General features: G+C 42.0%; 1 protein-coding gene across 1 annotated transcript in view; it reads right to left on the reverse strand.

Moving 5' to 3' along the window:
• DACH1 (dachshund family transcription factor 1) overlaps positions 1–12,627 on the reverse strand; it is a 364,513-nt gene extending 351,886 nt beyond the window's left edge. The window contains exon 1 of the mRNA XM_054399848.1: positions 11,876–12,627. Within this exon, the coding sequence (XP_054255823.1) occupies positions 11,876–12,627 (752 nt within the window). The remainder of the gene's footprint in view (positions 1–11,875) is intronic.
• Between the last annotated feature and the right edge of the window lie 263 nt (positions 12,628–12,890).

The following is a 12,890-nucleotide window of genomic DNA, read 5'->3' on the forward strand; positions in this document are numbered from 1 at the left end:
AAAGCCTGGAAGGTCTGCAGATCCTCTTTGGGATAGTAATTGCTGAGGCAAACATAAGCTGAACAGAGCACTCTGTTTATTAAATAAATCAAAATGCAAGCTAATTCTAATTTTAATGTAACCATATAAGCATATAGCTTCACATACCAAATGAACTAAGGAAAGCTTCTCGTTCTTAAAGCTCCCTGTTTCAACTTAGCTGGCATGCTCCAACCTGGCACACTACACTGGCAGAAACACATGGACACCTTAAGTACCATATCAACCTCACCAGAGAGGGGTTAAGCATTCACCATATGATACTCAGGCTTCAGGCTCAAATCAAAGTACTGAAAGAAGAAAGCCATGAGAGAACCTACTCATTATTTTCATTGATTCTAACATGAAGTCTGAAATTAGATTTTCCAAATCTCGATTTTTTTAGTCTAAACGAAGGAAGGACAAAGATCGCTTTGGAGCAAAGAAGAAAAATATCTCAATGTCTTCTCATCAAAGGTCTCACTGGGAACCCTTTTTGAACCGTGAGCGGCCTAATGACCCATCTGCAGATCTTCTCTATTGTTCATACAAACATGTACTGACTATATTCACTGCTTACTCCATGTTTGCATTTCACATGCAGGAAAATAAAGCTTAGAGTTACTAAACTCAGAGGAGAGTTCATGGTTTGAGGATGTAGTCCATACTGAACAAAATCTATAATTTAAACCTTTTGCAGCTTAATTATATTGAGAAACCATTAAACATTTTAAAGAATTAGAACACTGAACTGTTAAATATTAGGCACATGACCCATACCTAATGTAAAGGAAGTTTCTAAAAATGTCCTCAGAAAAATTTAGTAGAAAAACAGGTGTAGGAGAGAATTCAAATGTGACCCATAAGGCCCTAGTACTTAGAAATGAATTGAGATCAGTTCATTCCTTTCCCATGGGGTAACTTGTATAAATGTAATTCTATGGTTTCATAAAACCAGGTCAAGTTTCTGTCCCTTGAGGTCCTTTGGCAATTTGAAGCATGGCAGCACTTTTTCTTGGCTACAAGTTCAGATCTGCATACGTTCTGGATTTGTGAAAGGAAATGATTAGTCGAGCTGAAAAGAGAAACCCATTGAAATTACAGCACACCTTCCACAGAAAACCACCTATGGGGGGTGAAACATGGTTTCACAAAACAGTATTTAGAACTAGTTGACTCTTTACATTTAAGCTGATGAAAATGTCTCTGTTTAAAAAAAAAATTCTTTCATCAGCTGGCATACCAAATAAAAGAGCAGACGACCTTATCACATAACAATTCCAGCAGTTTTAACTGATGACAACCTTCTCCTTTAATGTCAAAATGTTTTACTCATGTAGTCATACTTTGGAATATTTGTGAATACATGTATGCTTCACAATGCATTTCATAACTATTATTTCATTGCCTCTCATGATATCATTGTATTATCCTAATTTAAGTAATAAGACATGTAAAATAAGATGCAACAAGGCAAAACCAAAGGAAAGTGTTACCAGAAAAGATGAAACCTGTACTTGGCAGATCCACATCAGCACAGGCTCAGCAGCTGAGATCTAAATGCCATAAAGGCTCCACTCCTTCAGGAACAATCTCCAACTACTGTTAGCATCATAAACCATGCACTGTGTAGGGTCTGAACCTCACTGTAATGAGGCCAGTCATAACGGGTTGAGTCTGACCACTCAACTGAGCAACACAAATCACCCTGCGTAGGACCATGTAACTCCTGGATCTACTAATGCTTCCCCTGCCTATACAGAGGGTGTATTGGCCAGCAACAGGCAAACATTTTCTAATGCATGCCTGTGAACGCAGACTAAAAGCTAGGAGGCACCAAGGACTGCCCCAGTTCACTCCACAGGCAGAGTGATCTCTGCAGGAACCTCCACACAGGACCAGACACCGTGGGAAAGCTTGTTACAACAGGTTCCAAGGACAGAATAAGGATAACAGACAAAAGAAAATTCAGGGTCTTTAAGCAAATTAATTTTTCAGTCTGTAAATCTTGAAATCTAGTTACTACAGAGATGGGACATACATTTTTAAGATAAATTTCACCCTTTCTTCTACTCTACCTGGATGATGCCAGAAAACCTCTGAATGGTAGAATCTGTTGAAAATTTATTAATTCTTCACCACATCCCACCTGTTGTACCTTGTGGTGGCCTCAAGCCAATTCAACAGCTGTGTCTATACCCAAACATCTCAACTAAAAACCTCATTGATGCCCTTGCCAGGAAATGTTATGACTTCTTCACTACACATTTTGCAAATATGCTCCTGAAACAGCTATATGCCTCATAGTTTCTCAAAAGTGTATTTTAGATATAGCCATACTTTATACTGTAAATTATTGTAGTAGGAGTTAATTTTCTACTATCTTTAACACAGTATTTCAGCAGCAAATCAATTTTGAAGGGAATCAGCAGAATCGTAAGTTATCTACAATACTCAATAATGTAAGATGGAATGGTTTATTAGCATTTCATGTTTTGTTTTTCAATTTGGCTTATTAAAAGCTATGAGTATCAGCTTAAAAAAAACCAAACAAATAAACAAGCCCTACTGATTCTGCTTTGAATTAGAACAGAATCTGCAACAGAATCATGGCATCAGTCTTGAGTGGTAGATACAGACATAAAGAAATAATAAAGTTCTGCATGTGAAGGGTGAGTGTCAGGAGGACAGAGCCAGGCCCTTTCTCAGTGATGTTCAAAGACAGGACAAGGGGCAATGCACGCAAGCTGGAACACAGAAGTTCCACATCAACATAAGGAAAACTTTTTTCACTGTGAGGGTGACAAAACACTGGAATAGACTGCCCAGAGAAGTTGTGGAGTCTCCTTCTCTGGAGACATTGAAAACAAACCTGAATGTGTGGCCTGTGTGACCTGCTCTAGGTGTTCCTGCTCTGGCCAGGGGGTTGGACTAGATGATCTTTCAAAGTCTCTTTCAGTCCCTAATGTTCTGTGATTCTGCATTATCTACACAGCAAGAACTGTTCTAACAAGCCGAGAGAATTTTTTTTTTAAGAGGACATAGGACTTTTCCCATGTACCAGTTCTTATTATACACTTAGTAACACCTGAGGCATTTTCCTTCTCTCTCCCTCCCCCAACCTTTTTTTTTTCATCTTTTAAGCAGAAATTTAAGGAAACAGAAAACTGGAAAATGGTTTCACTTCCTTCTGACCAAACTATCATTGAGCATCAGAACAAAAATGTGAAAAGTGACAGCCATGGCACACATCTTGGAAGCACCCACTCTCCTAAAAAAAAAAAAAAAAAAAAAGGGACTGCTTTCTGTGCTACAAAAATGAATACAAGAAAATCCAGCTTGGGGTATGGAGCCATGGGCTGTACCAAATTCTGATAATCATTCCTGCCAAGACACTGCCCTGATTTCCTAAAATAAATTAATATGAAAGGAAACAATACTCACAAAAAAAGTCAAAAAAATGCATCATTAATCTAATTTATGCAACAAGTGTTAATTTACAGGCCATTAAATCCAACACATTTCTTCAATGTTTTCAAACTGTCCCTACAAATCCAAGAAAGTATACACTAAGACAACTTCCTACCAAAGACGTCAACTGATTCTTTTATAGCATTCCCAAATATATTTTGCATATGCTTGGTCTATAAGATGTGTATAGGCTATTGAAAGCACCAGGACTATCCACATTCTTAAACGTATGGTTTAAAACCACAGCATTTTTATTTTAATGCAAATGGCTCAGTTCTATAGGTGACCTTCTCCAACAAAAAAAAAGGTTTTTACAGCAGGCCAAGAGACTGGAAACAAATTATATGCTTTGTAATGACAGATAATGCTGGCATCCATTAAAACATGATATAAACCAGATTAAAATACTGTATTTTTATTGCATTTCACAGAATCACATAACATTAGGGGTTGTAAGGGATCTCAAAAGGTCATCTAGTCCAACCCCCCTATCATTCAAATATAACAACTTTAGTAATGTTTTGTAAAGAATGCCTAAACTATTAATAAGCCCTGACTAAATTTATCACTGATAAAGATACAATGCATTGTTTGCACTTCTCTTTTCTGTCCCATACATAAAATCCTAATCTAGCCCTTTATTTAATTAAAGTACGAAAACAGCATGAAATCAAGGTTACAAAACATGTAGTCAAATAGTAATAAGATATGTATTTATATACCACCTGTTCCCTTTATGGTTTATTTTATATAACTACTTTCTTTTTCATCCCTTACAAATGTTTTATGTAAGATGAAAAGGTGAAAAACTTCCCAAAAGTGAGATTTAAAAATAATTTCTAACATACAACAATTTGGAAATACAAGTACATTTCAAGAGATGTGTCTTGAACAACAGCTTTTGGTCCAAACATAAAATACGTGGTTACTTGTTCTCAGTACAGTATCATTAGCAAATGCTCTAACATGAACGTTATTCAAAGTTACGGACTTCAATCATGACATCGTAACAGTACAAACACATTTTAGCAGTCCATTATGCTAAAATGCTTGCAGCAGTCCCTCGTGCTCCCCTTCTTCCCCCTTCTCCCTAGCCTCATCCAATTCCATTATGTAACTCTTTGTCAGCCAGGTAGTCTCTACACACATCTATGTACGGCCCTCTCAGTTAGTCGTGCACCCTAAGAAACAAATTAAACATAAAAAAATACATATTCACAGTTAAGGTGTATTTTTTTCAGTTATTTTTAGCATCAAATAGAAGTATAATGTTATTTAGAAAGACAGTCTGATAGCTTTATTTGAACATGTTCTTGTTTTGGATGACAATGGAATTTAAGCTAATGGAGAGAATTCTATAAATTCTAAGGGTAAATAAAATTTCATGACTAAAACATTGTGTTACTTTAATGGAAAAAGAATGTCAACTTAGTGTGGTGAGCTGCAGTGGGCAATTTTAATTGCACCTGCTCCACTCTTTTGGGACTATGGCTACTTTTCAGCCTTGCAACAGACATAAAATCCCACTGATGCTTGTAAAAAAAAAATAAGTATTTCTTCTTTCATACTGAAATAACTTTCTTCTTCACAAGAAAGACGTAAAGTATATGGGATGCAAAGAAAATATCTACAGTAAATTCTTTTTTGAGTGAACAGGACACTTTTAAAGAGAATAATGAAGAGAAACTTATGTACATGTTACCCATATGAATATTCCCAGGGGCACACAATGAAAACTTTAGAATGTTTTATTACATCAAAAGCATAATATTAAGAATATTAAAAAACAGTTTTATACTATTTTTAGAAAGTTTCTATTTATTCTTAATAAATTATTTGGATATACATAAGTTGCAATTCTGGAAAATATATTGTATATATTCATACATCTTCAGTCCAAGAATGTTGACTCTAAATACAATTATCACGTAACACTGTTAAAAGCAATGTGAACTGAAATACATTTTGTGACCTATTTCCTCGATCACAGCTCATGAAAGTAGTTTCATTAGTTTTGGTGAATGTATCCTGAAATGCCACTCAGGATGTTCTTCCAGTCCAATATCCCATCTCTAAAAGAGATGTAAGGAAATTCACATAAGACAATGCAAGTATTCACTATTTATGGAGTTATCCTTCCCCAGTGTATTATCCCACCTCATTGCTATCAGTGATTTAAAGAATTCCAAATTAGGATGTAACCATATGGTCAAAAGCTAAGAGTTCCTCTCACGAAATTCAGTGATAGCATCTTTCTACTTTATGCTATGAAAAAATATACTACTGCCCTTTTTCTCTCATTTAAAAAAGTTCAAAACACTTCACAATTCTTCACCATTAATGTTGAAATTCCATATTTAAGAGATTACACGTCAATATTCTGAACTGCTTATGAAACAAAATATCAGCACTTGTTAGGAGATGCCCCCATCTGAGCATTGTATCAGATAAATAAGCAGAACATAGTGTGAGTTAAGGATAAAGTTACTACTTTAAAAACTCTGAATTTTATCATTTCAAGTCACATACCTTGATTCTAAATATAAAGATGTTTGTTTATGTTTCAGGATTTTTGAAAATAATTTAGATGATAATGGAAAAAGAAAAAAAATCTTCCTTAATGCACACTGGAGAAATTGTATGAATTAACTCTCTGGATCATAATAGCTTTTTGCAGATGACTCTTCAGCTCTATCATTTAAATACGTATTTAGGCAACTAAAAATTTACTGTCAATTCATATTATGTCAGTCCACATTATGGCGCTGTTACAGTATGCACATTTAAAGATTATTGAAAAAATTACTGTTCATGAGCAGTATATAATTTGCAAAAGGTTAATAACTATTTTAAAACAATGAATGGAATTAACTCATAATGCAAAGCAGATGCCCCAAATGTTATTTTTGAAACAAAACACACTTAACTTGTAAAAGAATAAAGAGGATCTATATCCAATCTATTGCTTAAAAACAGACAGGCATCACGGTTGTTTTGGACTCTCAGCCTGCTGGCTCATACAATTTTGATAAAACTCAGTAGTTTCCGACTACTCCCTCTGCTATCCTGCAACCAGAAATTAATTTTTAGAGCTAAACTTGTAAAGCTCCTCCATGAAGAGGTAATACTGGTAATGCTGAAAGAGATTTACCTGTACCAGACCAGCAGAGATTGCAGTAATAATTTAATACATCTACAATACAGTTCAAAAGGAAAATATTAAAATTCAATCCAATGTATGATAATTCTCTGCTTCATACACAATTCACTTTAGATGATGAATCACAGTGATAGGCAAAAACAACCGTCTGGAACGATCTACTAACAGGAGAAAACAGAAGAAATACTAAATGGCAGTCAAACAAAATTATCATTTCCAACAAACATTTGGAACACACTCTAGATTACAAAATACGAGGCAGACAAGTAGTAAATAGGATTACTTTAAGTGTATTTCGGTTTAGGGTGCTGAAGAGTGATGGAGGATAACAGGGGTGCAGGAGCAACTGCTGCCTGTGCACCAGCCCACAGAGGGCACACAGCGGAATGCTTCTTCCCAGTGCTCCAGAGGGGACCAGCAGCCCCAGGCACTCTGCCTGCAGCTCCAGAAAGACAACAGAGGCCTAAAATCAAACTGAGCATCTGAACAGAGATAGCAGTGGCTTGTGGAAGTAACACAGCTATTCACTGTGCTTTCACATGGTCCATTCTCATAAGCAATGCTGATAGAAAACTAACAAAACTGTGCGTTTTTATATAAAGTGGAAGATTTCTAAAAAAAAACCCAAACAGAAAACTTTGCCAATATAGCTATATGACTAAGGAGGAGTTAATCAAATTGAATACTCGAGGTAATTCATGAGAAGCAGTCGGGAAAAAAAAACAGTCCCTCTGCCCATCACTAGCAGCCCTTCACAGCCCTGAACAGGAACAGCACCAGCAGCATTGTACAACAGGCAACAAACATTCATCAGGGAGAAGTGTTCCCTTCCTGGAGTATCAACTACCGGGCTACTGCCAGGGATGAAATACCAGATTAAAGGGATAAATACTTTCTTCTGTTGTAGTAAGCATGGTTCAAAGATCTCAGCTTCTAATTTGTAATATTTACCAAAAATACCATAAGATGGATATCGAAGTTCTGTTACTGTGAGAGGCTGGAGTTTTTTAGGTGTTTTGTTTTTTTTTTAAATCTGAGGAAGGCACCTCCAAACCTTTTACTCCTTCTTTATAGTCAGTACTATTCATCCTCTGGCCTTCCAGAAGCTGTCTTTGCATGTAAAACCTACCACATTTCTGCTGACTCTATTTTAGTAATCTATGGCAAGAAGGAACGTTATCAATATAAACCACAGATACTATATATGTGACATTCCTGCCAGCTCCACTTGCTGACCTGTTCATTTAAAATATCTATGATCTGTACCCACCTATCTGGGTGAGGCACTCCTTTAATTAATACAAACAGGAAAAAAAATACACAAGCGTGCAGCATTCAGAAAAACAAGCCGCATCCAGAGGAGCAGAGGCTAGCAAAGAGAGACTAACTGCCATCTAAGACAGGCTTTGTGGAGAATTGTTTCATGTTCAGCATCTCGCCCCTTTAATACTCAAAAATCAATTAGGTTGTTTTCCAAATACGTACATAGCTTCTAAACAGTACAAATAATTCCCTGCTTTAAGTATGAATGTCAATGAACTCATTCAAAATAATCTTCAAATGTCAGATAAGATTAACACATCCTGCCCACAGGAGGGAGGTCAGAAGAAGGCACATGTCTTTTCTCCAGTGGGCATGATCCAAAGTCAGCCTATGTCTACGGGAAAACTCCATGAAGGGACCCAGCATGGTAAGATTCCACAACAAGTGCTCAAAACACAAGAGACCAGAAACAATCTGGGATCAATATCTTCCAGGTCATTAATCCTAGGCAGGTGACATCCAGTGTACAGTTCGCTACTCTTTCACACACACATTCAAGAATCCTGACTCAGTGGGCATCTATTAGCTTTAGATATTTTCCAAGGTTTTTGCCTTTATCCTTCTCCTATTTGTTTGGCATAAGGCTTTCTAGCATCCCATTAATGCCAAACTGTTTTAATCAGAATGTAAGCTAAATGCACAGTTTGCTATTTCCTGGATTTCTGTTTGGTGAACGGTCCTTTTTATAAGGAAAATAAAAACAAAGGTCAGTATGACCAGAAAAGCCATCTTCCATAACAGAAGCTTGTTTTTCCAGTGAATTGATATAGAAGCCTAATTTAGGAAAAAGGTCCTTTACTATCATGTTATTATTAGTAGTATCACAAATAAACACAAAACCCAATTCACTTTACAGACCTCCACATTAAGCATTCAACAAAAATCCCTTGGTGTTTTATTGATTTTTGGTTTATTGATTTTTTTAAATAGCAATATCACAGTTAAAATGTATCATTTTGGTGAAACACATCTAAAACTTTTCCATCTTGAAATAAGTTATTACAAATTATTTCAACACCAACTGGCAACTAACGATTCAATCCATTTAAAGAAAAACGAAGTAATGGCTTTATTTGGATGCCTTTTTTGATTAAATAACATATTAACCTTGATGAAGCCTTCCAAAAAGAGATTAGTGTATTCAAGTGCATCAGCTGATTATGAGGCAAATATAAAAGTGATAAGACGCTGGTTCAAAATTTTTTAATCTGATGAGTATAACAATTTAGCCGCTAGGATGGAGCTGGCTCTTACAGCTCCCACCTTAAATGTCCACCCAGGACACAAAAAGATACCATCTGGTAAAGTATGCAGTAACTGAGTCTGGAAAGGTCGCTTAAATCACTAAACCCAGCAGATACTGTAATGTCAGAAATTATTAAAGATAATTAATTTGTAAGGAAAGAAGGGTCAGAATGAAATGTTTTGGAAAGCAAATGCAGAAAGTAAATAAAGATTTGTTTTCTGATGATATAATCCATTTTGACCAAAACTCACTGACCCACTTTGCTTTATTCGTCTATACTGCAATAATGCATTCTGCATACCTATTGTGTATCTTTTCCATTAAGTTATTTGCTTAATGGATTTATAAATAAATCTACCACAACTACACTTTTTAAGGGTCAAATCCTATCCACTTCTGAACCCACTACTGTAATTTCTACTATGCTGGATGATAACACAGCAGACCTCAGAAACAGCTGAAACACGGCCGATTCTGTGCTGTTGACATAATCAACCCATGTCACGACCAGGCTGCCAAACCCTTTTAGAACTGTGTGAAGTCCAGGAATTGGTATCCCTGTACTCTCAGCACACACACAGACATCGGCCCCTCTCCCCATTCCCCCCCCCCAAAAAAAAAAATTAGTTTCTCAATTTTTTTAATTTCACAATTCACACATAATGACGGTAGCAAAATCCATCCGTTTATTTTAAGGACCAAATCCTACAACTTGTGCCGAGTTGTTACAACTTCCATCACACACACACACAGAAAAAAAGGGAAAAAACAAAAAAAGAAGAGAAAGAAGATAAAACAAAGTGTCTAAGAGCAGCTATTAATATTCATGTTGATCTCACATGAAACAGCAGCGGAGTTACCCAAGCAGATACAGTTATGGCAGCGCTTGGAAGTTATTCCAGGCTGTTTTGTCCTGCTGCCCTGAATATTCAGGAACTTCAACAATCCATCCAGTAACAGCTACCGCAGAGTAACCGCTCTGCTTCGCCCTGCTCTATGTTAATGAGCCCAAACTACTCTCATCTAACACGGGCACTGGGGAAGGAAAGAATGTCACATCCCCCGCCATTAGGGAAGGAGCGCGGAGTCGCACAGGGTTAATTCCCCCACGTGCTGGCTCTTTGCTGCACCTTGAAACCTGACAATAGGAAAGTGAAACGAGCCCAGTCTGTTTATTTGCGAATACTGAAAGTACCATGGGACTTTGTCCACGATCTCCGCCGTGGCGAGCCCTCGCTCTGTGTTAAGTTCCCACCGCACCCAGCACAGCAGAAACAGAGACCCCTCCCCGAGGCAGGGGGAGACTCCGGGAACTGGAGGAGCTTCCGACCGCTCGGATCTCGGGGTCACGGCAGTTACGCGATCCCTTTCTCTTATCAAGTAGATTCAGCCCTGTAACCTACAGATTAAGAGATAACAGCCCCACGCTTTCCCCTCAGTTGCAACCGTAGGCTGCTACTGCAGTAAGAATTTCCTCTTTTGCCAGCTCCTTCTTGGCCCCCCCTCCCCGCCCCTCTCTCCCCTTCCCCCTCCCATCCCGTCCCAGTCGCGCTAAGTTTGAGGCTTCACCTCTCATCCGCAGGCTTTCTCTGACCCGCGGGGTGGGCGGACAGGGGCGCGCAGCGCTAGCGGCGCACCGCCTGCACCGGAGCGCTACCCCCCTCCGCCCCCAGCGTTATCTCCGCCACCGCGCCCGCGTTATTCTGCGCAGTAACAGGATTCAGTCTCGCCAGATCCCTTCTGCGCTCTCCCTCCCCCCCCCCCCGTCGTCTCCTCCCCAGCTAGCGGGGGCCGGGAGCTGCTCGCACCTGCTCCTCGGGGACAGAGCCTCCCCCTCCCGGGGAAACAGGCCATCCAGGCCGCCTGGCACCCCTCCCTGCTACCCCAAAGCAAACAGGCGCCACCACCTCCTCGCCGTCTTCCCGCCCTCCCTCCACCCCTTCCATTACCCCTCTCCCGTTCGCCATGTGGCAACAACTGCCTCGTAGATCTATACAAAAAGTGCACGTGCCCCTTCGGATGTATGACAGCAGCTGATGGCCAAGTGGCCTCCATTCACCGTGGATAAGGCCCTCCGCCCGGGAGGCAGCTTCGCGCTCCATACCATTTACACGAAACCTGAGTGTCGTCGTCCCCCCACTTCAGGACTGCTCCCCGCCCACCCCTGTGCACCCTTCGGGTAGCTTTTTCCCTAGGGTGCCGATTTTGAAGATACATCTGGGGAAAACTTGAGGAGAGAATCAGACTTTTTGGCCCCACTACCTGCTCTCCACTTCCCCCATCCTCCGTTGCGCTGCCCGTGGCGGCCCCGAGCCCCCGGCATGCCTTGGCCGGGGAGAATGAAGGGGTAATGACAGGACGACACTTGTAGGGCTTGCAGGAAGAGGGACAGAAACACCTTTTCTTCCCTCTCTCCCTCTGTCCCACCAAGAAGCGGCGCGGCCGGCTGCGAAGGACGCCGGCTGGGTGACGGGCTAGCAAGGAAGAATAAAGGGACAAACGCATGTGGCCGCAGGGCGCGAGCTACCCCCCCGGGCCAGACCGGTAGCAGCGGGAAGCGGCGCAGCGCCAGCCCGGGCCGCACGGCGCGGGGGTGGGACGGGGGCGGCGGCGCGGGGGGGGCCCGACGGGGTGTGCGTGTGCCTTGCGGCGGTTACCTGGCGTTGGTGCAGTCATTGTAGAGGGTCTCGAAATCCTTCCTGGAGATGAGTTTGCAGCGGTTGACCCCGGGCTGGATGGCCCCCAGCCCCCTCAGGATTCGGACCTGCTCCACGTTGCAGACCACGGGCGTGATCTCCAGCCGCTTCAGCTTGGTGTAGACCGTGTGCAAGCCCCCCACCAAATGCTTCAGGAAGAGGTCGAAAGCCTGGGGCAGGCAGATGAGCTCGCAGCCCTCCACGGTGAAGGAGGCTACTTTGGCCCCTCTCAGATCCACCATCTTGCACTCGTTATTCTGGGGGGTGTTCTCCACCGGGGACGGGGTCGAGTACACGGGCTTCCCGGGCAGGCTGCTGGCCGCGCTGGTGGCGCTCGCATTGGGAGTGGAGGTGCCGGCGCTGCTGCTGCTGCTGCTGCTGCCGCCGCCGCCGCTACTGCCGCCGCCGCCGTTGCCCAGGCTGGGGCTGCCGCCACCGCTGCTGCCGCTACTGCCGTTACCGCCGCCGCCGCTGGTGGTGGTGGTGGTGGAGGTGACTGTGGCTGCCGCTGCCGCCGCCGCCGCTGCTGCGATGGGCTCCGGCCGGAATAGGTTTGTCCCCGAAGCGGCCGGCGGGGGAGCGATGGACGGAGACGGAGAGGAGGTGGCCGACGACGAGGTGGTGGTGGTGGTGGTGCAGGCGGCAGAAGTTGAGACCGGAGGCTGAGGGGGGACCAGCTGGGTCGGAGGGATCAAAGCAGCCGGTACGGCCATGGTCACATATACGGCGGAGGGGGCAGGGGGAGGGGGGAAAGTTCCCACACACACACGCAGGGGAAAGGGGGAAATGTGAAAAAAATGTTTAAGGAAAAAAAAAAAAAAAGGAGGAAAGGAGAGAAGGGAGGAGGGGGGGAGAAGAAGGGGGGGATAACCCCGGATCAGGTGCTGCGGCGAGCGAAAGCAGGGGGCAGAGTGAGAGAGAGAAACGCACAAAGTGTCCCGCAAGTGGGGACGGAGGAGGAGGAGGAGGAGGAGAA

This window comes from Indicator indicator, chromosome 1, assembly GCF_027791375.1.
Source record: "Indicator indicator isolate 239-I01 chromosome 1, UM_Iind_1.1, whole genome shotgun sequence".
NCBI classification, from domain to species: domain Eukaryota; kingdom Metazoa; phylum Chordata; class Aves; order Piciformes; family Indicatoridae; genus Indicator; species Indicator indicator.